This window comes from Vicugna pacos, chromosome 20 (assembly GCF_048564905.1).
Source record: "Vicugna pacos chromosome 20, VicPac4, whole genome shotgun sequence".
NCBI classification, from domain to species: Eukaryota; Metazoa; Chordata; class Mammalia; order Artiodactyla; family Camelidae; genus Vicugna; species Vicugna pacos.
Genome location: NC_133006.1, coordinates 41267918 through 41294291, shown reverse-complemented (window position 1 = coordinate 41294291; position 26374 = coordinate 41267918). Strand labels below are relative to the sequence as shown.

Below are 26374 nucleotides of genomic sequence, written 5' to 3'. Positions count from 1 at the left end.
TTTTTAGTTTAAATTTATTGAATTTAATAATTTAGTATGATCTCTGTACAATACTCGGCTCCCCCGTTGAGCCTGGAAGTTGTTGCCGACAGTAGGGAACAGTGTAGCCGGGTCCAGTATGGATTTGGTCCATAGTCACTGGTTTGCAGACCCCTGGTCTAGCCTGTTGGCTGGTCATCATGTTCTCTCCTTCCATGTCCTCCCCACCCCTTCACCTTTGGGGGCACAATTTGGCGTCCCAGAGTGAGGGCCCTCACCTCTGACCTTGGAAGCGCCCTAGACTCCCCTTCACTGCAGTCCCCTGCCTGCACAAACAAGCCGTGCTGATACTCCAGGGGCGGCTTCTCAGTGACCTGAGATACCCTCTCTGTGTTCTGAGCCCCCAAGCCCTGCGTACTCTGTGCACTGTCCTCGGTGCCATCTCTTTGTTGAGGGTGTTGTAAGGGCCTTTCCCAGCCTGTGGTTGATTTTTTTATTCTCTGACGGTCTTCTGGTGAACACAAGTTCTTAATTTAATGTACTCCAACCGATCCATCTTTTCCTTCTTTTGCTTTTTGGGCCCTTTAAGCGAATTTCTTAAATCTCCAAAGTGCTCTCGCACATTCCCTCCTAGAAGCTCTCCCATGAACATCTCTCGTTTGCCTTGGCGGGTGCGTAACCGACAAGTTTTATACCACTTGGGCGCTGCTGCCCACCTGCGGCGTAAACCCGGGGGGAGGACGTCCCCCACCAGTCAAGCCTTCAACATACTGCAGTTAAGACAGCGTGGGACCCGCAGGCCAGGATGTGGAAGCAACCTCAGCGCCCCCCAGCAGACAACTGGACAGAGCCGACACGAGGTACACTCGCGCACGCACGTGCACACACACTGGAGTACTAAGCCAGAGAAAAGAACCAAGTCTCGCCCCTTGAGGCAACATGAGTAGACCTGGGGGGTGTTGTGCTAAGTGAAGTAAGTCAGACAGAGAAAGACAAATACTGTATGATTTTACTCATTTATGAAATATTTAAAAATATATAAACGAATGAACAAAACAGAAACACACAATGAAAACAGATTAGGGGGTTCCCAGAGGGGAAGGGGGTGTGGGGGGGGTGACGGGGGGTAACTGTGGTCACAGATGGAGGCTGTGGACCTTGGTGGCGAGCACGCTGCCGTGTGTGCAGAAGTCACACTGTGATGCTGCACTCGTGAGACTTAACATAACATCATAAACTAATGTTACATCAATTTAAAAAAATACTTTAGGGGTCTTTTTAAATTACTCTTTGTTTCTAATTCTAGAGTTATAAACGATAGACGTATTTGTTCCTGAAACTCTGTCTTTTTAAACGTCCCCCTTCAGCGACGCTGTCCGGTGAGGCGGCGTTCTCGTGCTTTGCTTTAGTCCTTCTGACATTCTTTCCTTTAATTCTTGACCATGTTTGAAACAGCCAGTCACAGTCCGCGGTGCATTCCATCGTCTGGCCTCTCGGTGACAGTTCGTGTTGACTGCTCTTCCCCTGCGTCGGGGGGTCGTTCCTTCTTGTGTCTTTGTGTGTCTTCTGAGTTGTTGTTGTTGAAAACGAGACTTCTAAAGTAATGTGGCAACTCTGGAAATCATATTCTCCCCCTCCCCTGGGTTTGTTGCTGTTTCTAGCTTGAACATTTGACTCTTCTTACAGTTTCTGGTCTTCGCCGCAGACCCTGTCACGTGCACCGCAGTTACCGTGGTGTCCTGCGTGCAGGGACGGCTGCTGGGTCGTCTCTGAGTCTGGTTCTGCTGCTGGCCTGGTTTCTTGACAACGAGTTGTACCTTTCCCTTGATCTTGGTGTGTTTCATAATGACTGGTAGTGTTCGACCGTGTACACACGCCACAGCTGCTTTACCCGGCCACGGACACTGAGCTTGCTTCCCTGTCCTGGCTGTTGTAAACAGTGCTGCTGTGAACACTGGGGTGCAGGTGTCTTTTCGAATTAGAACTCCCTCCGGATATGTGCCCAGGGCTGGGACTGCTGGACCACAGGGTACCTCCGTTTGTAGTTTTTAAAGGAATCTCCATACTGAAAAACTGGTTGGTTCTTAAAGTCAAGATAAACATGAAGAAAAGTACTGAGAGAACTCAGTCGTGTGTCACATAAGATAGAGTCACTTCTGCACTAAAGCCTCTGTAGATATGACGACATAGCAAGGTTCCACCGCTGAAGGAGCATGCCCCGCGGGGTTACTGGTAGCCTTCTGTTCTTGTTTTTCTGGTTAATCCGTCCTAGTCCCGGCACTAAAGGAGGGTGTGAGTCTGATTATTTTCTGTTCCTTTTTGGATGACCTAGGATGAAGATTTTTGCTGTTTTTTTCCTTACCAATACTCAAAGCTACTGATGAGGGAGGTAAAAGGCACTGAATTTGAACTTCCACCTGTCTTGCTGGATTTACTTTAGGAACTTACCCTGTTGAGGCTGATAGGATTTTTGATGCTAGTGATTTCTTTAAGTTTGTCATAAATAAAACTAAACTTAATAGCTTGAATTTGTATCTATAATGAAAGCGATCGTGCTTGAGTAAAATTTCCCATTAACTTCTTGAAATAATACACTTCGTTTGTAAGGATTTCCATTTCCTCGGCATTCTTGACTTTCCTTCTGAAATGTTGGTGCCGGTAGCTTTGTAACTGCATTTCTGCCGTTCATGTTGAAGAACTGAGTCCTTTGGCCCCCCAGGGACCCGTGCTTCTCCGGGTCTAGGAATCCAGCTCCCTCGGGGATGGTGCTCTGTGAGGAGCCAGCTCAGCTCAAAGTGGAGACTGAAGCTGACAGAGGCTCTAACACGTACGGCAGGGCTGCAGAGGACTGACCTCTCTTCCCGGAAGCTCCAGAACCCGGCCGAGGACTCCTGATGGTCTCTGGTCGCGCCCTGAACTGACAGTAGCTGTTTGTGTAGTTGACAGTGATGTTGCTAATCAGAGTGCTTATATTTCAAGAGAACAAAAATCCTAAGTTCTTTTTACTCTCCTCTTGTCAAAAATGTCATTCAGCAGACTCGCTGAGCGTCCTTAAAAGCAAGGCTGGTGCTCAGGACCAAAGGCACGAGCGCAGCAGGACGGGGTCCTCCCCTCTGGGAAGCGCGCGTACCGCCGGCTGGGAGAGCGAGATTCCTGGCCGTAAAGAGAGAAACAGATCGTGTATTTTGTGAGGCTTTTGCCCCTAGACTAAGAGCCTCAGAATTGGCTACAAGTCCTCGTGTGATTTTCCTTCGGTTGTATTAAGCCCTCTCCAGCAGTTAAAGCATTTTCCATCCTTGTCTCCTCTGCTTCCCCGTCCCAAGAAAACCAAAGAAATTTAGCAGAGATGGAAGTGACCACGGTCCACCCCGTGATTTGGATCTTCTCCAAGAATTTGATTATAATTGCTAATTAGACACCTTCTAGCTAATTTAAGAAAATATTAAATATAACTTTTAAAAAAATCAGACATAGAATTACCATATGTTCCACTTCTGTATCAACAGATAGAGACATTTCTGTATAATCTGTGTAATTACCAGTCCCACTTCCAGGTATGCATCCAGGGAACTGAAAGTGGATTCAGGTATCTGTACAGTGCATGTGATTACGTGTACACGTGTGGCATCATTCACAAAAGCCGAAGCTGGAAACGGCCCAGAGGCCACTGATGAATGAACGGATAAACAAAATGTGGTCTTTGGGAAATACTGGAGAGGAATATTATTCAGCCTTAGAGAAGAATGAGTTCTGACGCCCACTGCGTGGGCGCACCTCAGAGACGAGGCACGACCTGAGACGAGCCAGGCACGGCAGGACGGGTGTTGTGTGATTCTGCTACCGTGAGGCACCTAGAACAGTCGGATTCACAGACACAGAGCAGAGTGATGGACGCCAGGAGAATGAGGAGACAGTGTTTGGTGGGTTCAGAGCTGCAGGTGGGGAGGCGGGACGTTCTGGAGACAGATGGCAATGATGGTTGCACAACTGTGTGAGTGTACCTGGTGTCACCGAACTGTGCACTTAAAGATGGTTAAAATGGTAAATTTTATGTGTATTTTACCACTGTTTAAAAATTATGTTTGCTAACACTCTCTTTAGGGCTTTTGCGAAAAAAAGTATGCACCATGTATAGACACACATTGTTACACACACGTGCACACATACGAAGCCAGGGTTGCCTCTGAGGTGCGGGAGCGCCCTTCCCCGCGCCGGGCTGGGTGGCAGGAGTTACCGCCGGTGAGGACGGTGTGGTATCGTGACGCCACGAGTCATGAGTCGCGTGTGGTGTGGTTCTGATTTGTGCCATCTGTGTCAAGTTCTGACGTCAGAGTTGAATTACCTTCTCGAAGTGGATTTGGGTAGATTTCCCTCTTTTCTGGGTGCTCTGAGACCGTTAACTTCTATCGCTGGCCTAGCCCCAGAGTGGTTTTCAGACGTAGTTTTTAGTAACTTTATTTCCGTCTTTCCTTGGTTATTTTTCTTTTTGTTTCTACTGTGTTGGGGGGTCAGCCTTGAGAACTGATATTTTTCTAGAAAGTTGTCAGTTTCTTCATATTCTGGTGTATTTGCATGGTGCGCACAAAGTGGTGGTTATCCGTGCTGTCAGGGTGGTTGGAAAGCAGGGGAGGGGGTTTTCTGTGATCCGGCCCCTCGGCTGATACGTCCCACCTCCCGTTAAGCTCCACGTGCAGCCCTCGCGGCGCGTTCCGCTCACGTTCACCCGCCTTCCTCTGTGCGCGTCTAGGCTGCTGCCCGACGGGTTCTGGCTCAGGGGCCCCTTTAGCGTTTCGTCCAGTGCAGGCCTGCTGGCCGCAGACTCGCTCAGCTCTTGTGTGGGGAGGTTCTTATTTCTTTGTTTCCGAAGGACATTTTTGCTGCATGTTTGCTGTGTCCGAGTTGACTTTTTCCCCTCGGTCCATGCACTGTAAAGGTGCCTTTCCTTTTCTTCTGTCTTGTGTACTTTGAAAGATAAACATAAGGTGTTCTCACGTTGTTCCGTCTGTTGTCTTTTCTCTCTCTCCTTCCCTGCTTTTGAAGATCTTCGTGTGTCGCCAGCTTGCAGCGGATGATGACGGTGTCACACACACACACACACACACACACCCCCTACCTTCTCGGACTCAGATCAGCTGTGTGCCCGACACGCCCCACGCCCCCTCCCTGCCTCGGCTCCCTCCTCTCTGCTTCGTTTGGCATCTCCTGCTGTGTCTCCAAGTCCTCTGATCTTCCCTGTGTCACACCTAATCTGTGAAACGCATCCAGTGACATCCTTACCTCTAACCTCCCATTTCCTGGTATGTTCCTGTTGTCCCTTAAGTAAACCCTCGAGCACCTCGGGGTGATGTGTAACAGCTTTGGGAAACGTCCTTTTCTATTAATTCCGCCCCCTCGCACTTTTAGATCTCTAACTGGTGTGATCTTGACCGCGGCTCCCGTTTTCCTACATCTGTGTGTATCTGGTGATTGGGGTCCCTGCACCTTGTGACGGGTACATTTTGGGGCGGGGCACTGGGTTCCGTTGTCTGCTTTTTGAAAGCGCTGCGTTTGTTCTGACAACCCGTTGTTACTAACATGTGAGTCTGAGCCTTTCCAGGCTTACTTTCAGGCTTTGTCGGTGGGTTCCCGAGGATCCTTTGCTCTGGAGCTAAATTCGTTCCACTCTGGGTACGTGCCTGTTCTGGGGCCTCTACCAGGGCCCGGGAGCTCAGGGAAGTCTCCCCACCAGCTGGTGCGGACCCCCAGCCCGAGGTGAACTCTGGCGGCCCACTCAGCTCACGGGCCATTGCACTTTGCCCAGAAGTCGCTCTCTGACCAGCCTCGTGGATTTTGCCCTGCACGTGCCCAGAGTGGTGTTCAGCAGGGACTCAGAGGCTCCCTGGGCAGTCGTGGAACTTTCTCTGTAGCTCTCTCCTTTCTGCTACCTGCCCCACCAACCGCAGCCTCCTGGGCCTCCTCGCCTCCAGTCTGTTCCTCCCCAGGTCAGCATTTTGCCCACTGTGTCTGGTTCCCCTCCCTGCGCCCATAGCAAGGAAGCTGCCGCCTCCAGGCAGGAGGCCAGGTGGCTCTTTGGGCTCACGCTGTCTGCCCCCTTCACCATGGTGACATGGTCCTGCGCTGCCTTGCTGTCCGGTGTCTGAAACGGCCGTGCAGGTCGTGCAGAGCCAGTGCAGAAATCCAGACCCTGTTCCTCTCATGCTTGGAAGCAGAAGGCATGTTTTGTTTTGGGGACATGCTTTCTGAACAGTGAATTTTAACAGGTGAACACAAACGAGGGTATCTTTTTTGCTCTCAGCATGTTTTAAAAGAAAACTGTTTTCAGGAAAGACACTAAAACGGGTTTTCTCCTAGCTGAGTTCTACACCAGCACCCCCGGAAAAGCATGCAGTTGTCCCGGCGCCCGCCTCCTGTGTTCAGGAGCCATCAGCTCACAAGGCAGCGTTCACTCCTGTGTTTCCATCAGAGCTGCTGGCCTGAGTCACACTGAGTGCCACGTGCCTTCCGTCCGGGAGATGCTTTCTCCTGATGTCAGTGTTAACCTTTCACTTGAGTCGTTAGCAGTTGCTTCTTCTCTGAAATGCAGTGGTCCTGCCCCTGACCGGCGCGAGGCTGGGCTGAAGGCGCCTCAGGGTCCGCTCCCTTCATCTGTTGAGTCAGGGGTTGGTGGCTGAGTGTTCCGAGCACCAGGATGCGTCCATGACGAGACAGACAGGGACCCTGCTCTCAGGAGCTCGGTGGCGTTGGTGCAGCTCAGTCTGAGGTGGCACTGGAGCTGCCGTTCAGATGAGCAGAGACCAGCCGTTGGAAGCTCCAGGTCAAGGATGATGAGGCAGAGGGAGGGAACGGGACAGAGGCCCTAGGGGAGGCAGAACTGCGGCAGGAGAGCGTTGTGAGGAGGGACGAGCCCAGCACTGGCCCCGTGAGTCCAGGCTCAGTCCTGTTGCGCACACTTCTGCAGCTAAGTAGGGCCCAGTCAGGTGTCACGAGACCCCTGAGGTGGGCCGCAGAGGGTCCTTCGGGGGTGGGGGCAGTGGTTGAGCCACTACAAGATCACAGGGTCTGCCGTCAACAGGGGCCTTGATGGCACCAGAGAGCCAGTGAAGCTGGTCAGGGAGACAAAAGCCAGATTCCACCATCCTGATCAGCACGAGCCGGCGAGAAGCCATGTCTAAATTTGCAGAACCACGGAGAGCTCCGGAGGACCTGCTGCCTCAGAGATGCTGCGCTTTTTCCGAAGGCCCCGTGGACCTCAGCCTAGAAATCCTGCTTTTGTGGAAGGAAGGCTCCAGGAGAAGTCTCGGGAGCTGAGGAGCGTGTGACTTTAAATAGGGAGCGAAGAGTCACGGAGAAGCAGGAGCCACTCAGGGTGGGAGGGCTGCCCCCAGGCCAGGGGGCTCTGTCCGGCGGACAGCAGGCACCTAGCACCCTCGGGCCTCCCTGCATCACCAGGGTCCTTCTCACCGCTCTAACCCCGCACCAGCTGACAGCTCAGGCCAGGGCTGGTAACCCTGAGACCCACGCAGCTCGATGTTAGCTCACTGGCAGGTGCCGCCCACGGTGACCCAGCATCTGGAGAGAGCCAGAGCCTCCAGCCCACGCCCACTGGCCCTGTTACCCGGGGTCATGGTGGCAGGAGAGAGCGCCATCTTCAGCTGTCTGACAGTGTAGTAGAATTAGGACCAGTGGACAGAGGTTGTAAGTAGCCAGGGCCCAGGCATCAGATGGAGGATCCCCCCCCACCGGAGTCTGGAGCGGCCAGGGAGGGGGCTCTGCAGCCGTGGGCCCCGGGCTGCACCGTGTGTCTGCCGAGTGGGTCTTCACTCCAAGGAGTACACCTCGGCTCGATAGCAGGCAGCCTCAGCTCTCATAATGAAGCAGTAAGATGGTGATTTCTTTGAAACTCAGTGTCCTTTTTTCTTTCCACTTCTCGAGCCTGGGATAGGTACCCTCCATGAGACCCATTCTCTTTCAATTCCAGTCTTCAATTATTGCAATTTTATTGCAAATAGGAAGAAGCAAAATATTGTCGCTTCTTTTGGGCCAGTTCTTGTCCATCTTTATCTTACGAGGCAAGATCAGCACGAGGGCGAGTCCATTGTCAGACTCGGAAGGAAACCAGATGCCTTTAAAAGCTGACCTTCCCAGGGTTCTGCTTGTAAACGTGCCTGCCTGAGCACCCCAAACCCTGGCTCCGTAACTCAAAGGCGACCCTGGGGAGCGAGTCGGTAGCAGGGACCTCTCAGACCTCTGTGGTTTCCACTCCCGCAGGTACCTCTCCGTTCATGGATGCACTGACAGCCAACGGGACGACCAGCATCCAGGCATCGGTCACGGGCGTGACGGCCGGGAAGAGGAAGTTCATTGACGACCGGAGAGACCAGCCTTTCGACAAGCGGCTGCGGTTCAGCGTGAGGCAGACGGAGAGCGCCTACAGATACAGAGACATCGTCGTCAGGAAGCAGGACGGCTTCACCCACATCTTGTTGTCCACCAAGTCGTCAGAGAATAACTCACTGAATCCAGAGGTGAGCACTGTTTCTCGGGCTGGTTTGTGCCTCCCCCGTGCCCGGCCCTCGCCGGGTCTCCCTGGGACTCGCGGGGATGGTCTGCGTGTGGACACCCAGCCACCTTCTCCAGGGTGTGGGCTGCGAACGGGGGCTGGCGGGGGTGCCTCTGTGCTCACCTCCAGGGCAGGAGCCTCGGGCCCCCTGAAGCCACCTACCAAGTGTGTGCACCTGCTGTCCCTCAGCTGTCACCAGACTTTGTTCAGACGAGACGCAGGTGCCACGGGTCCCGCCATCAGTGTTACCTGGGGAGAACTCACGGTGACAGTGGTTTCAGCATGCCCGTTGCTGATCAAACCTGGTAAATGTCGCTTCCAGGGATCTCGAGAGGCTGGTGCTTGCAGAGGTGTGAAAACTTAATTCTCTGAAGTATCAAAAATCAGAAGTATCTGAACCTCACTCTATCATGTGTAGAATTTTAAGTTCTGATAGTTGTTTTCCACGTGTGAACACCTGGGTCAGGCTTTTTCCAGACGAGAAAACCAAACTGCAGGAGGCTGGTGTGTCAGGTCGGGGTCACGGGACAGAGCAGTTCAGGGCTGGTCCCAGAACCTTGCTGGACTGCAGGGTCCCTTCCCTTCGTTTAATTATCTAAGTGCTTTACGTCCTTTAAAACCACCCCACGCTGACGTGCTTGTGCTTCACGTATGCACCAAACTTGGGGTTTCTGTCCCGAGCATGGTACGCTGATGTCAAAAAAAAGGGCAAAACAAGGTACCGAGAGCGTCTCTGAGCTGTCTGCCTGTGCTACCTGCCGCCCAGCCTGCAGAAGTGCCCGGTGGGTGTCCTCGTGGCTCCCCTCCCGGGGCCTCGAGGACCGGGAGGGGTGCCTTAGTTGCTCCCCACCCCTAGCTGCTCAGCTGGTGCTCCTCTGTCCCCATTATTCCCAGTGTCTGGTCTCAGAAAATAAGAAATCTGTGAATTAATTTTTTTAACTTTTTTTCCCTTAATGGAGGCACTGGGGATCGAACCCAGGACCCCGTGCATGCTAAGCACACGCTCTGCCCGTGAGCTGCCCCCTCCCCCTGCAGATTTCCCTGTCCCTGGTGGCAGATACAGGGAACAGCAGTGGGCTCCAGATGCACTTTCTCCAGATCCAGATGATCCGCTAGAGAAGTGCTTCTGGGACGCTCTTTCGGGAAGCCCCCGTAACTCCTGGTGACTTGCAGGTGATGAAGGAGGTGCAGAGCGCGCTGAGCACGGCTGCGGCCGATGACAGCAAGCTGGTGCTGCTCAGCGCCGTGGGCAGCGTCTTCTGCTGCGGCCTGGACTTCATCTACTTCATTCGGCGCTTAACCGACGACAGGAAGCGGGAGAGCACGAAGATGGCCGAGGCCATCAGGTACGCACACCTGTCCGCCGTGGGCCGGGGTTTGACCCAGGCCCTGAGAGGCCAGGCCTGAGCAACCGGTGAATGAAGTGTACGTCTCCCCACCGAGACCTGGTAGCAGAATGAATCAAACCCTGTGTCCCCTCTGAGCCAGCAGAGAGTCCCGCTGGCCTTGAGCAAATAACTAATTTCAAGGCCAGCGCGTGTGCAGACGTGCCCTGGTGGTCCGAGCACGCAGCGCACGCGGCCCCGGCCCCAGCCCCAGCGCTGCGCGTGGGTCCTGGCCTCAGCCCTTGAGTAAAGATGCGTTCTCTTTCACGTAGTAACTCACCATTTGCTCGACCCTGAAGTCAGCTGGCTAGGCTTCACGACAACATAACGTCCCATGAGAAGGGTTTTTAGTACCAGCAGGACAGTCAGGTTCATCCCGAGTCCCAGCCACACGGAAAGCCGTCTAGTACAGGTGAGAGGTAGAAGTTCGCTTTCCCTCACCCCCAAGGCATCCACTGTTCATTTGTACGTTCTGAACATTTTCAGAGGAGTATTCCACACACACACACACACACACACACACACACACACACACACACACACACACAAATACATACATGTTTTTTAGTTCTGTCAAATAAGTGGAGTTACACTGTTTGTTTTGCAACTTCTTCCATTCAGCAGGGTGACTGTGGATGTCTGTCTCTTCTGTTGTGGGATCCGCCTCTCTGTGTCGTAACGCGGCATAGCCTTCCCTGGAAGCCCGTGACTCTGCCCTAGCACGTGCGGGTCTGTGCTTGGTGTCCGCCCCTCGCTGCTCACGCCCGTCGCTGTGCGTGTAACGAGTGTCTGATTGTTCAGAGGCTACTTTTATTGACGTGAATGAAACCCAGCCACCAGCCAGACTGACTGTTGTCCCCCCTCCCCCCCCGCAAACTGTCGTGTGTCTAAGTGACGCTGAAGAACCCTTGCGTGTCTTCGTAGTTTACAGGATGGACACGTTTGGAGAGACGCAGGCTTGCAGAGTGGCAGTAAAGTTGGCTGGATCTCCTCCAAAATCCACAGATTTCTGGAGAGCTGAAGTTGGGCTGCTTTTGCTAGTTACTGGGCCCCAAGTGGCCGAGACGCCAAGCACTGATGTTGGAGGCACTGGGCTTCCTGGTCCCCTAAACTGCTTGAGGGGTGCCCATCAGGAGGGTGGAACCCTTTTCCTGCCTCGGTTTGGAGCGGACGGGGCATCACTCTCGGACATCTCTCCAGGTGTTCTGACGGGCACGGGTCCAGACAGCCCATCGGAGGAGCCCTGAAGCCGCCCATCTTGGGGCCACGGGCGTTGCCTCGGCCTTTATAACATTTTCAGTGATTCTCAACGTTAGTACGTTTTCTCACGCTGCAAGCACACGTGTGTGCAGTTAGTTCCTTCTTTTCGAACGTTGCTGTTGCTTAGCCTTTCGTACAGTCGCTGTTCTTTCAAATATAGTTTGAAATTTAAAAATCTGATTTCACTAAGCATTGTTTCTGGCCCCCTAAATAATTTCAAAGTGGCAGTGTCCTAGATAGGACCACCTGGTTACTCAGTTTCAAACTGAACTGCTTGATCAGTGCAGGGAGTTCCTCGACACGACACACCGTCGGTAACCTGAGGGCAGCTGGTAGACGCTCCTCATTATTAACCCATCCCTTCCTTCCAGGGGGAGTTACAGTACCTAATTTTCTTCTCTGTATTTAATTGAAGTATCGTTGACTCTCAGTGTTGTGTTTCTGGTGTGCAGCACAGTGACCCAGCTATACATACACACAATCTTTTCCGTATTCTTTTTCATTGTGTCGTTCGCTGTGCTCTGCAGTAGGACCTGGTTTATTTTATATATAGTAGTTAGTATCTGCAAATCCCAGATTCCTAATTCATCCTTCCCAGGAATTTAATTTTCATTTTTAAAATACAGACTCTTAAGCCTCAGAGGGTGGTGACTATATTTTCCGTAAGGTCACACTGACTTTCCACGCACTCGTGTGACTTGGGGGCTCTGCTGGATAAGGAAAGAGATTTGTCCACCTCGGTTCTGGCCCCCAAGGGCCCCCTGAGCGCCTCTGCTGACCTTCGCTGTGCTCCAACCCTAGTCCAGCCCTCTCCTCCAGGGTGGAGTTGCTTGGGACGGCGGCAAAGGCTCGTGCTGTTGGGATCAGGACAGACAGGTGGGGAGAGCTCCTTTGTCGAGCTCTGGGTGGCTTCCAGCGTGTAGTTTCTTGAGCTGCCCGCTCCATTCCTGGAACTCCAGACTCACCTCCCTCCCCATGAAAACCTGAATTGGCAGCTAGGGAAAAGCCAAATTCTGCTCTAGGAAAATCCTCTTGGCTCTTCTTTAAATGAATATATTTTTGGCAGGAGTCCAAAAAAAGAGTTGGTTACACCGGATTCCCTCAGCGTTCCCTCTGGCTCACTTGCATCGAAGTTAATTTTTACGTGACTGTGGTTGGCTTATCCACATAAAGCTATGAGTATGTGTATTCTTTTTGTTTCTGTAATGTCTTGTCTTGAATTCTTTAAACCTCTGGGGCAAAGAACGTCATCGCACTGAGTTTTCTAAGCAAAGTGGGAACAGGAAGGTCAGACTTAAACATTAGATCATCAGGTGTCTGTGGCGGCTCATCCGTGGCTGGGACTGGTGGTGGTGACCGGTCTGCAGGTCAGTTGCCATAAAGACAATCCCGCACATTAGTGATGGAAGCAGATTCATCCCAAGTCAGTTTACAACGTGAGGCTTTGAAGTTGGAGAAACCAGCAGCTGACACTCCGTGTCTCAAGGACTAGGAGCCTCCCCTCCGAGAGGGACTGCGGAGCGAGCGGAGCCGGCGAGGCGGCGGCCCCTGGGCCAGACCTGCTCCCGGTCAGTCCTGCCCCAGAGGTCTGGTGCCGGGACAGCGCAGCTGGGAGGTGGCAGTGAGCTGGCCATCAGAGCGTGAGACCCTGGTGGCCTCGTTTCCCCAAACAATTCCTGGACTCTTGTTTTAGGAGGTTTTCTGGCTTCTTGGTGATGTCCGTAGAGTAGTAAATGTTCTTCAAAAGAATGGGAAGAATTTCGATTTTGTTTAATTTTAAGTCCTTTTTAACTAACTTTGTGGCAAGTATCATCCTTCCTTCCCTGCTGTTCCCAACACGGCCTTTCACTCAGTTCACAGGTAATTCAGAGGAAACTGACATTTAAACTCAGTACATTGCACTGAGCACATTTGAACATTCATGTGTTTTAAGTTTTAAAATGCACTTGCGTGCAGCCACGTGGCTCAGCCTCTGTGACTCTCGGAGGTCTCTGCTGAACTGGAAAGCAGTGCTGGGGACTTCTCTGTTGGTCTCTGGGGAGGGTTGTAAGTTTTAACACAAAAGGAATTTCTCCGGCCCGCGTCCACTTTGGTGTCTCAGAGCTCAGCAGGCTGGCCCGGCAGGGTCTGCTCAGAAGCGGAGACGGTCCTCGCCCCCGAGTGAGCTGGCTAGTTCACTCTCCTCCTGGAAACAGCCTCGGGCTTATAGATTAAGTGATCATTCCAAGCAAAAATAAAAATAAAATCATCTTCTTAGGAGGAAAATACTCAGTTCCAAACAGGTTTTTTCTCCAGCCTGTTAAAATGCAGGCTTTGATTCTGCAATACCTATTTTGGAAGCAGATTCTTTTTTCCGCTTATACAAACATGTAACATGAGAAGGAACGGCGCTACGTGGAGTAATTAATTCCTTTTACCATTTCTCTGTGGAGCCCCTTTGTTGCTACCCTGTCTTGATCACCTCTTTCATTTTAATCTGCCCTGCCGTCCGTGGTTTCCAGGTGTCGGCCCTGGAACAGCTTCTCCTTTGCCTCTGTTCATGAGCTGCTCCGAGGAGAACGCCTGCTCTAAATCATGGAGACAAGTCAGCCGTTACCTTCCTCAGACTTGTCGGTAACTGAGCATAGAAAATGCATTTCCATCATGAATCATTGACCCCGGTCCTCAAAAGGTAGCAGAGCTGAAGTAGCTTCATGTAGATGGTCCAGGGTACTTCAAGGACCTGTCTGGCAGGCTGTCTGGTTCTCTGTCTCATTAAAGCCCAGTGTGGTCTTATGACGGGGCCTCAGGCCCATTGAGAAGGTCTCTGCCGCTTGTTCATTTCAGAGAGTTAATTCTTCTCAGTGTAAAGTCCCCGCCACCCCCCTCAGCCTTCGGGGACCCTGGGTGGGCTGAGGTCTGCACTGCCTGCAGGGGACTTCGAGAACAGTCCCCAGAGGCTTGCAGGCTGCCAGACTCAGGGGTCCCCCCTCTCTGTTCACACACACTGCCCCCCACGGCCCCCCCAATCCTGCCATCCAAAAAATATATGACCCCTCGTGGTGGCATCTGGGGAAAAGGAGAGATTATCTGATGCTAAGTCGTGATTTTCAGAGACGATCTGAACAGATTTGCTCGACTGTTAAACTGCGGAAATGTAGGGCGCTTCCAGACTGTTGCTTTGGGTACTGAAGATGGGGGTGGGGTTTAGAATTGGAATTCTGTGCTTAGATCTAGAACTCAGACTACCTTAGAGGACTTGTCCTGTATTCATTTTGGGTGCGTTTATCCTTTTCTTCCCCGTATTAAGTCTTCTCAAGAAGCAGCCTCTGAACACAGAATGAGCTTCCAGTGGCGGGAAGGAGGGCACAGCCCCAGTGTGGCGTGGCACCCGCTGGCCCTAACTGAAAAGTGCCCACCTTTCCGCCTGGTCCTAAAACAGCTCCCAAGACAGCGTTGGCCGGGCCGTGAGCAAACCCACAGCCTCCGTGGAGGCGGCCCTGACCTGGCCTCGCTGTCCTGAGGGCTGCCCGGCTCTTGCCCAGCCCTCGGGGGGAGACGCCGTGCGGGCGAGCGTCCCAGGGTGATGATGGTCTTTGTGGGCCTTGCGTCTGAAACCAGCCCGTGAGCCTCTTGTCTCGACGTCCCCCGAATCATTCCGTCTGGTTCTGTATAAACTCAGAAAATACCAGTTTTCCAAATAACCAGTGAGCTGTCTGAACTCACACAGCAAGCAGACCCCAGCGCATGCGTCTCTGCTCAACAGCAGGGGGCCCCAGTCGCCCCGTAACACGTTCCTCCAGGGCACCTGCTACACTGGTCCTCTGAAGCCCAGAGCATTTACTGGGCTCCTCATGCCTTCAGGGGAAGGTGCGCTGGGGAGAAGCGTGTGCTGGTCCTGCAGCCCGAGCCCAGCGCGGCCCTCGGCGGTGCCGTGCCCCCGTCTTCGCACGGGTCCTGTGGCGGCAGCCGCCCCGGCCCAGCCCCCAGGGCGCCGGGGGGCCTCGGCAGCACACAGTGGGTGGACCCAAGGCCCGCAGCACTGGGGGGACGCCTTCAGCGGACCTCAGCCCGTGGGGAGGCGCACAGAGCTCACCCCCTGGTGTAACTGCTGCTTGAGTTCCTCAGGAGTAGTCGACTCTGTTGCAGTCTGCACTGTCTTGAGTAATCCCTCCCATTTATTTTTCATTTTAGAAACTTTGTGAATACTTTCATTCAGTTTAAGAAGCCGATCATTGTAGCTGTGAACGGCCCAGCCATCGGCCTGGGCGCGTCCATTCTGCCGCTCTGTGACGTGGTCTGGGCCAACGAGAAGGCCTGGTTTCAGACGCCCTACACCACCTTCGGACAGAGCCCCGATGGCTGCTCCACCGTCATGTTCCCCAAGATCATGGGAGGAGCATCTGTGAGTACCTCTTTTTGAATAATTCTGGAAAGCTTCCTGAAGTCTAGTTTGGTTACTGGTTTTCTCAGCGTATACAAGGTATCATTCTTCGAGGACGTTCCGTCAAATGCACTTGTAATTCAGTCCTAGTTTATTAAGTGAAATACTTAATTCATGAAATCCGGGGAGGTTTTCCTGTTTGGGTTCATGGAATGTTGGCTGATGCTGTCGGAGGTTCGCCAGGGAAGGCCCTCACCCCCAAGGAGCCCCTGGGTGATGAACGCTGCTCTCACGACAGAGTGGTACACACCCGCTCTGTAACCAGACACCAGAGCTTGCAGTTGGAAGGTTCTTGACCTAATAACCTAAAGCTGCCCTTTTAAGGAAAAGCGTGAGGAACAGAGTTGCTTGGGATCAGGGGGGTTTCCCCACAGAATTGTGGGGTTTTGCTTGTCTAGCCATTTCATCCACTCATAACAGGAGTTTGTGCTGTAGCTTGAGATTTATTCAGGTTACATGTACCGCATCTGTGTTTCCTGTGAGGGCGGGGGCAGTGTCACAGGTTGGAGTGCAGGAGCAGATGCTCAGGAGAGTGATGGGTGGGAGAAATCTTGGCCCGTGCGGAAGGGACAGGGTGGCCTGGCTGGACCCAGAGAGATGGTGCTGAGAGGCGGGCCCCCCAAAGCCTCCCCAGCTCTTGGGGCATGAGGAGCTGAGGGGCACGTGTGGCCTGTCACAGAGTCCAGGGAGGGAGGGAGCACGGTCCCCCCATGGGTCCTCCGGGCGGATGGCTGCAGCCCTGCCTGCCTCCACCCCTCCTTCCCAGGCCTCGATACCACACCCTCACAGAGCTGGCTTCTTGCGGGGCTCCTCCGGTGCTGGGCCCAGCTGGCAGCCCCGCACGTGTTGGGTGGGACTTGGCCATGGAACCCTGTGGCCCGAGCTGGGCAGGGACCTATTCTGGTGCCACCTGCAGACCTGCAGGCAGGAAGCCGTCCCAGGCCCCACCATGTGGCAACCGGCTGGTCTCCTCGGGCCTTGCGCCAGGCAGGATCTGGAAACCAGACGTTCAGCATCACAGTGGCTGAGCATGGTGGACGTCACATGTCCACCCGCCCCTCCCCCGACCTCCTGGTCCCCAGCCCTCCAGGCCCTGACCGGCCAGCCTGGCCATCACCCTTGCCCTGGGTCACTGCCTTCCCACCTCCGTCCACTTCACACAGGCAGGTGACCCAGAGTGTCCCCCTCACCACTGTCTTTTTGAGCCCCTGCTGGGAGCAGCTCCAGGGGCTGCTGTCCACATGTCACTGACTCAGGGGAGCCCCATTCAGCTGTGGTTGTCAGCAGAGGACAGGTGCTGGGGTGGGGGGAGCAGGAGGCCTGTGCCCTCTGGTGTCTGTGTTGCATTTTAGGGTAAATTTGGAAATGCCCATAGTTGCTCTGCACATCCAGCCATCTGGAGTGGGAGAGACTCTGCTGTGACAGCAGGTGTGGGGTTGGCCCAGCTCCGAGGGAGAAAGGCCGGCAGCCAGAACAGCTTGAGACTGGAGAGGAGGGGAGTCCTGCCTGGCTCTCAGCCCGCCTGCCACCCCTAGGCCTGAGAGTCCAGAAGGGGGAAGGAGACAGGACAGAGGTGAGCGGCGGTCAGGCCGTAACTGACCTCCACATGGCAAAAAATGACATTCAGGGAAGTAACTAGGACGGACAGAGATGGCCTGAGGGAGGGGCCAAAGGATGCATGCCCCTCATCCACCACCCCCCAGACAGCACAGGGCCCGCCCACATCTGTGTCCACCACTTGAGCCACAACCCTGTGGTTCAAGTTGGCCTTTTTTCTTTTGAGTTATTGTCAGTTTATGATGTGTCAATTTCTGGTGTACAGCACAATGCTTCAGTCATACATGAATATGCATATATTCATTTTCATACTTTTTCACCATAAGCTTACAAGATATTGAATTTATTTCTCTGTGCTATACAGTATAAACTTACCTATTTTATATATGCCAGTCAGTATCTGCAAATCTTGAACTCCCAGTTTATCCCTTCCCCCCGGCAACCACCAGTCTGTAAAGTCTGAGTCTGTTTCTGTTTTATATATAAGGTTTTTGTTTGTTTGGTTTTTTTTTTAGATTCCACATATGAGTGATATCATATGGTATTTTTCTTTCTCTTTCTGGCTTATTTCACTTAGAATGACGATCTCCAGGTAGGTCCATCCATGTTGCTGCAAATGGCATTATTTTATCATTTTTTATGGCTGAGTAGTTTTCCATTGTGTAAATATACCACAGCTTCTTTATCCAGTCATCTGTTGATGGACAGTTAAGTTGTTTCCATGTCTTGGCTATTGTAAACAGTGCTGCTATGAATATTGGGGTGCAGGTGTCTTTTTTGAATTAAGGTTCCCTCTGGACATATGCCCAGGAGCAGGATTAGTGGGACATATGGTAAGCCTGTTTAGTCTTTTGAGGAATCTCCATACTGTTTTCCACAGTGGCTGCACCAAACTGCATTCCCACTGGCAGTGTAGGAGGGTTCCCTTTTCTCCACAACCTCTCCAGCATTTCTCTTTGTGGACCTTTGAATGATGGCCATTCTGACTGGTGTGAGGTGATACTTCACTGTAGCTTTGATTTGCATTTCTCTGATAATTAGTGATATTGAGCATTTTTTTCATGTTCAGCATGTTGGCCATTCAAATGTCTTCATTGGAGAATTGCTTGTTTAGGACTTCTGCCCATTTTTGGATTGGGTTGTTTTTTTCTTTAAGTCATATGAGCTATTTATGTATTCTGGAAATCAAGCCCTTGTCTCAGCTTTTGCAAATATTTTCTCCCATTTTGTAGGTTGTCATTTTGTTTTGCTTATGGTTTCCTTTGCTGTGCAAAAGCTTGTAAGTTTAATTAGGTCCCATTTGTTTATTTTTGCTTTTATTTCTATTGCTTGGGTAGACTGCCCTAGGAGAACATTGCTGAGATGTATGTGAGATAATGTTTTGCCTATGTTTTCTTCTAGGAGATTTATTGTGTCTTATGTTTAAGTCTTTGATCCATTTTGAGTTTATTTTTGTGTATGGTGTAAGGGAGTGTTCTAGCTTCATTGATTTACATGCTGTTGTCCAGTTTTCCCAGCACCATTTGCTGAAGAGACTGTCTTTATTCCATTGTATATTCTTGCCTCCTTTGTTGAAGATGAGTTCACCAAAAGTTTGTGGGTTCATTTCTGGGCTCTCTATTCTGTTGCATTGATCCATATGTCTGTTTTTGTACCAATACCATGCTGTCTTGATGACTGTAGCTCTATAGTATTGTCTGAAGTCTGGGAGAGTTATTCCTCCAGCCTCTTTCTTTCTCTTCAGTAATGCTTTGGAAATTCTAGGTCTTTGATGGTTCCATATAAATTTTATTATGATTTGTTCTAGTTCTGTGAAATATGTCCTGGGTAATTTGATAGGGTTTGCATTAAGTCTGTAGAGTGCCAATCCAGGAGCGTGGGATATCCTTCCATTTTTTTTAAGTCTTCTTTAATTTCCTTCATCAGTGTTTTTAGTTTCCAGTGTATAAGTCTTTCACCTCCTTGGTTAGATTTATTCCCAGGCATTTTATTACTTTGGATGCTATTTTAAAAGGGGTTGTTTCTTTACTTTCTTTTCCTGTTGATTCATTGTTAGTGTAAAAAAATGCAACTGATTTCTGTACGTTAACCTTGTGTCCTGCTGCCTTGCTGAACTCTTTCATTAGTTCTAGTAGTTCCTGTGGGGCTTTTAGGGTTTTCTATATATAGTATCACGTCATCTGCATATAGTGACAGTTTTATCTCTTCTTTTCCAATCTGGATCCCTTTTATTTCTCTCTCTTGCCTGATTGCTGTGGCCAGGACTCCCAAGACCATGTTGAATAGAGGCGGTGATGGTGGGCAGCCTCGTCTTGTCCCAGATCTTAGTGGGAAGCTTTTCAGTTTTCCACCGTTGAGTCCTATGCTGGCTGTAGGTCTGTCATAAATAGCTTTTATTATGTTGAGATATGTTCCCTCTATACCCACTTTAGTGAGGGTTTTTATCGTAATGGGTGTTGAATTTCATCAAACGCTTTTTCTGCATCTATTGAGATGATCCTGTGGTTTTTGTCCTTTCTCTTGTTGATGTGATGTATTACATTGATTTGTGTATGTTGAACCACGGATGAACCCAACTTGATGATGGTGTATAATCTTTATGTGCTGTTGGATTCTGTTGGCTAATATTTTGTTGAGGATTTTTGCATCTATGTTCATCAGTGATACTGGTCTGTCATTTTCTTTTTTGGTGGTGTCTTTGTCTGGCTTTGGTATCAGGGTGATGGTGGCCTCATAGAATGAGTTTGGGAGTACTCCCTCCTTTTCAATCTTCTGGAAGAGTTTGAGAAGGACCGTTATGAGTTCTTCTTTGTACCTTTGGTAGAATTCCCCAGCCATCGGGTCCTGGACTTTGGTTTGTAAGGAAGTTTTTTTTATTGCTAATTCAATCTCATTTCTAGTGATTGGTGTGTTCAAGTGGTCAATTTCTTCTCGATTCAGCCTTGGTGGACTATATGTTTCTAGAAGCGTGTCCATTTCTTCTAGGTTGTCCATTTTGCTTCCATATAGTTGTTCCAAGTTGGTCTTGAGAACACACTTCAGCCCTTAGTGATGGGGTAACGGTCTTGTCTCACTGCGTGTTGGGAGTGAGGAACACAAGCTAGGAGAGGAGCGCTCTGGTCCCGCGGGGCACTTACCCCTCCCCCGGTCATTCTGTCCCCCTTTCTCGCCACGTTTGACTCTAAGTCCATCGTTCGTTTTCGACCTCCCTTTGCTGAGCAGCACTTTGTAGAACGCCTCCAGACTCTTAACACTCAACACCTCTGTCCAAGACTGAGCTCAGACAGCAGGCTCCACCTGGGGTGGGAATTGAGACGCTGGCGAGTCCTCCTCGTGGGGACCGGGGACCAGGGCCCGGCCGGCACCTGCTCTCCCGTTCCCAGTGGCTCTCTGAAGCGCACAGGTGTGGCGGCTGAGAGACGGCTCAGCGACCGCGGGGCCTTTCATGACAAGGACTTTACCTCTTGGGAAAAAGCGTGTCTTACCTGCACCCCAGAAGCTCATGCAGGTCTTCTTCACGACCATCAGTCTTCAGGTGGGTTAAACTGCAGGACAGAGTACAGGGAGGAAATGGTCATAGCACGGCAGTTTGTTTGTTTTAACATATACAAACGTGAGCTTCCATCGAGTCACTGAAGTAACTGTGCAGACGAACAGTGGTCACCCAGGGCCTGGCTAGTTTTATTTTCACATCCCAGCAGTGAAGCGTGGCTTCCGGTGACCCTGTGGCAGACACATCGCTGCCCGGAGAGCGTCGCATCGGCCTCACTGACAGAACGTCGTGTAGCAGTTCTGTGCCCGGTGCACATCCCCGAAATCAGAAGTTGCTGTGAGCCTTCCTGACGGCTCAGCTGCCCGGGAAACTGGCTTGTGTCCTGAGTCCACATGTGGAAGCTGGCACTGGGGGTGAGGCAGGCAGGGAGGGGCACGCCAGCGACTTCAGGTCTACAGCAAACAGGCCTTTCCTGACTGAGTTCTTGGTTACATCGCCCTCTATAGTCTCCTTGAAACATCGCCGGCCAGTTTGTCACCCCCTCTGCCTCGTTGATGTGCCTCCCGGGCTGGCCCTTGGCGGGGTGAGTTTTCAGGCGGGTCTCCCCCACCTCTCACACCGCCGTCCCCTCCTCTTCCCTCCAGGCCAACGAGATGCTGCTGAGCGGACGGAAGCTGACGGCGCAGGAGGCGTGCGGCAAAGGCCTGGTCTCCCAGGTGTTCTGGCCGGGGACCTTCACCCAGGAAGTCATGGTTCGCATTAAGGAGCTCGCCTCCTGTAACCCGGTTGTACGTCCAGTTCCTTCTTCCTTTTTTTCTTTTTTTCCCCAACCATGACATCTCCCTGCAGGGAGCTCACGCAATGTGAAAGTATACAAAAAGCAACATTTCTAAAGCTCTTGAGGGTTTCCAAAGCCCTTTCATGTGTAACCAGACTTTTTTTTTCACCCCTCAGAGGACACAGTTTTTGTTTCATGAACATACAGGGTAATAGTCCTCTGACAGAACTGCAGGTGGCCAATGACAGGATGAAATGTTGTTTAATATTAATGGACCCAATGCCTATCTAAGCTCTCCCAGGCATCTGAACCGCTCAGTACCGAAATTAAATTGAGGCTAGAAAACCCCTCGGCAGGCACTCCCGGTCCCTGGTGAGCGTCACCGGCGTTGGGGTGGGGGTGGGGGGCCTAGATGCGGGGCAGGACCAGGGCGGGGAGGGCACTGCTCTTGGGAACAGCTTAGCAGCCAGGTGAAGTGGAGCGTGTGTCCGACCTCCGCCTGCCGGGCCTGGGGAGGAGGGCCAGGTGGGTCTCAGGTCGATGGTGCCCCCATCACTAACCTGCTGCCTGTGGCCCGGCCAGGTGCTCGAGGAGTCCAAGGCCCTGGTGCGCTGCAACATGAAGCCGGAGCTGGAGCAGGCCAACGAGAGGGAGTGCGAGGTGCTGAAGCGCATCTGGGGCTCAGCCCAGGGCATGGACTCCATGCTCAAGTACCTGCAGAGAAAGATCGACGAGTTCTGACGCCGGGTGCCCCCCGACCCCGGACCCCGGAGCGCAGCGCGGACGGCGGGGCTAGGTGCCCTCCCGGCCGACACACGGTCACCGGAGCTCACGCTTGGGACTGGAAACATCCAAGCTATTTATTACCAAGGAGTTTTTAAGTACTGTAACTTTAAAATAAATAACTACAAAGCTCCTTTGTCCCAACGTCATTATTTTATGCTGAATATACACTCAAGCGTAAACATATAACGGTGAGCTCCTGACGTTCGTGACCTTTGGCTAGTGTCGTATACAACGTGTGCTTTCCTGGTTTGGGTGGCAGAACAAGTCCGAAATAATGTTTCCCTTATTTCTTCCTTCTAGGAAACAGAATCTAAAGAGGTGTTAGCCAGCCTCACCTCCCCTGCCCCAGATAGAAACATGGAAAGATCTGAGGCGTGGCCTTGACTCCAAGAAGGTACAAACCCTCAGAGCTGGAAAATTCTAAATCGTTACTTATCTTTTAGGATAAGTATTTCTGATGAACATAACCTCTAAGCTAAAACACGCTTAGGATTCATGCTGAGAAATCAGTTGATTCTTCTTTCTTAAATGTGTCCAATTCTTACCCAGTTAACACGAAGAAACCACTCTCTCTGGGGGAAAAGCTTGTTTTGCAGTATTAGTGAATCACTGAATAGCTTAAGTATGATATCTAAGTTGTAAGTTAATCTTAGTGGGTTTATAATTAGTTTTTCAGACCCTTTTGAAAAAATAACTACGTAAGTGCTTCTTGTTGCTGGGTGAGAAATACTACTTTATATACAGTTTTGGGTTTCTGTTTGCAGGTATGATTGATGTATTACACCAAAAATAAAAGTATTTTTATGTTTATAAAGTGTAATTTTTAGGTTCACTTAGAATATATTTTATTTAATAAGTTAAAATTCTTTTGGCACACTATTAAATGCAGAAAAACTCCTTTTTAAGAGAAAGAACTGCCTTCTATTCGACGTTTAATGTTCTTGGCCTCTGCTCTCATGGCTACACGACATACCAAGTGCAGGATGCGGTCCGAGAGTGCCCTGTGTAAATAGCCGCCCCCCGCCCGCCGGGAGGGGGCCGACTCCTGATTCCAGACGCCTGTCGTCAGGTAGGCGTCTGAGCTTGCAATCATATTGAATGTATGAAGAATGAAATAAAATCAAAACCTTATTTTTGTACAGTTTTGAAGTTTATACTTAGAACCGACCGCCTCCCGGCCTCGGGGAGAGCTGTACAGCGTGTAAATTGGCCTTTACCTTGGATTGGTTGGTGCAGTATTTTTGCATCTGTGGGACCTACTTTTTCGTTCAGTAGTTTGAACTATATATAAACTGTACAATCTGTAAAGTTTTTATAGAATAAATATTCAGCTGTGAAAACTGGTTAAATAAAACTAATATTTCTTAACACATTTGAAACGTTCCTCTGATCATTCTTCTGCAGTTTCTCATGGGATACTTACTCTTTCTGGGAAACACACACACGGGCGTCCACGATTGTGCGCTTTACGGGAAATCCATGCCCACGATGTAAACAGAACGGCGGGGTGAGCAGCTGGCTAGGCCTCCACACTGCTCGTCTTGGTCACAGGGTGACGAGGGTGAAGCCTGTGGGTGGACCGGGGGCCAGGGGCTGCCTCCTCTGACCGCTTCATGGACACTCCAGCCTGCTCGTACATGACTTCCCTTACACCAGTGCAAACACACATCTACATCTACATCTACATCACATCTACAACCAGTGCAAAGGAAGGAAGCTCTGTGTTACAGGAGAACTGGCATCTACCAGATAGTGACATGCGTCACAAGGGGGACAGCCAGGGCACAGGGCTCTGTCTGCTGGGTCTGTCGCTGCCCTCAGAAGCTCAGTCTCATCCAGTCAGCCCCTCTGGTGGCCTCTGATCACTGACCTTCCCATCCCTCCAATGGCCAGCTTTCCCAGCCACACCCTTCCTGTCCCCAAGTGTTCTGGGGGCATCCAGAACATGCCAGAGCAGCCCTGCCCCTCCAGAGGCAGGGAGAGACCCCGGGCAGCTGAAACAGTCCTCCGAGTAGGCCCTGGAGTAGAGCCCAGAACATGAGTGACATGGTGAACCTGTGACCTTCCACACTCCTGTTTAGCTTTACACACAAGGAAGTTGAGGTCCAGAGGTCAGGGGACCCACTCATCACCCTCAGCCTGTAAGTGGCCTGGCGTCCACGAGTAGCCAGTGCTCCCCACTCCTCCGCGGGCCTGCCTTCCTCAACACCTTTACCTACCACAATCAAATGGAGATGAAAACGCGATGGCTAGTGTGGAGCAGAGGTTGCCCAACTTCAGTGCCTCTTTGGAGCACCTGGAGAGCTTTGACAACTCACGATGCCCTGGCCGCCCACGAAACCAATTAAACCACCACCTCTAGGCTGAGAGCCAAGCATCTGGGGTACCTGGCCCAGGGCAAGTAGCGTGGCTTGTCTGTGTCTGGAGTGGGGAGGGGCAGGAGAGGGGGCTGGGGCATCCAACCCATTCTGGCACCCTGCAGTCTGGGAGAGGAAGTGGTGGGCGGCAAGGGTTTTATGAAGATGCTTGGTGGCTCAGGATTTAGGGCTTTCTCACATGGAGGCTGGACCTGCCCCAGAAATTTGACGGTCTGCAAACTATTCTACCTCTGGAGGAGCTGGACCAGTCTACCAGTACTAACACTTAGAAATGAGCAGCCTCACGGAGCTCACCCAGGACGGCAGAGCAGGAAGACCCCGAGCTCGCCTCCTCTCGGGGGCACCGCAACCACGACCGTCTGCAGGAACACCATCAATGAAAGAGACAAACTTACCGATAACATCTACAACCAAAGATACAAAAAGGAAATGGCCCGAGTGAGAGGGGCAGTCACCACACAGTCAAGTCCCACGTCGCAGCCCACAGACAGGAGGATGGTGACAACGGCAGAGTTCTCCCACAGGAGCGAGGGGTCAGCCCCACATCAGGCTCCCCAGTCCAGGTGTCCTATGCCAGGAAGACGAGCCCTCAGAACACTTGAAGGGCTTATCTTTCAGGAGTCCCACAGGGCTGGGGGAGATGGAGACGCCAGTCATACAGGACGTGCACAAAATCTCACACACTCCGGGACCCTGGTCAGAAGCAGTCATTTGAAAAGAATCTGGATCGGACCTACGTTCTGGCCCTGGAGAGCCTCTGGGAGAGGCAGGAGGCAACTGGGGCTCACCCTGGGGACACAGACACTGGCTGCAGCCGTTTGGGGAGCTCATTCTACCACGTGGACACTGGTGCTGACAAATGCCATTCTGACATATTCCCTCCGGCCTATCGGCATCAGGACCCAGCCCCTCTCCTGCCGCCCACCAACCTCTAGTCCCCAGTACTGGGGCTCCTCAGGCCACACAACTAACTGGTGAGGGGGCAGCCCCACCCACCAGCACACATGTGCCTTAAGACCCCCTGAGCGCACAGCCACCCCTGGACACAGCCCTGCCCACTAGAGCCCACACATCAGTGCCCAGGCCGGAGACCCAGGACCCCTGCAGCCAGAGACCCCAAGACCCATCTCCACCCACCAGTGGGCAGAGGGCAGCCACAGGGCATCCGCAGTTCCGCAGCCTGTGGGCCCAGCCCGCTCACCAACAGGCCAGTCCCTCTCCTGGGACCAGCTAGGCCCTGGTGCCACGCATGAGCAGGCCAACACAGACTCCACCGCCAGCTGGATCAGGAACCAGCCTCCCCTCCAGCAGTCTGCCACGAGCCCTGCAGCCAGACCCAGACCCCAGGACCTGGCTTCACCCACTAGTGGGAGGGCACCAGGCTCCAGGGTCTCCTGGACCCCAACTTCACCCACCAGTAAGCCAGCACTAGCTCCAGGGCCCCCTGGGGACTCTGCAAACAGCCACCTCATGACCCAGCCCCAACCACCGGTGGCCAGCAGCCTCCACCCAAGGCCGGGTCTAACCACCACCAAGACCACGGCCAGCAAAGCCTATCAGGCCGCCCGCACGGTGAGCCCACCACGGCGGAAGGACCCGCACAGCCCACGCTGGGGGCACCCCTGGAGCATACAGCTCTGGTGATGAGAGGGGAGAGCACTGCTGGGGCGCAGAGAACGTCTCCTACAGAAAGCCACTTATCAGAACATGATGCTGTGCACCAGAAATTAACACAACGTTGTAAACTGACTCTACTTCAATAATTTAAAAAAAGC

At 52.0% G+C, this 26374-nt stretch overlaps 1 protein-coding gene across 3 annotated transcripts in view; it reads left to right on the top strand.

Moving 5' to 3' along the window:
• Positions 1-23593, top strand: part of CDYL (chromodomain Y like) — a 146581-nt gene extending 122988 nt beyond the window's left edge. For all 3 annotated transcript variants that reach the window (XM_072945742.1, XM_072945743.1, XM_072945744.1), the window contains 5 exons: positions 8248-8504; positions 9713-9885; positions 15358-15568; positions 21302-21445; positions 22018-23593. In XM_072945742.1, the coding sequence (XP_072801843.1) occupies positions 8248-8504; positions 9713-9885; positions 15358-15568; positions 21302-21445; positions 22018-22176 (944 nt within the window). In that variant the 3' untranslated portion in view covers positions 22177-23593. The remainder of the gene's footprint in view (positions 1-8247; positions 8505-9712; positions 9886-15357; positions 15569-21301; positions 21446-22017) is intronic.
• Positions 23594-26374: the final 2781 nt, after the last annotated feature.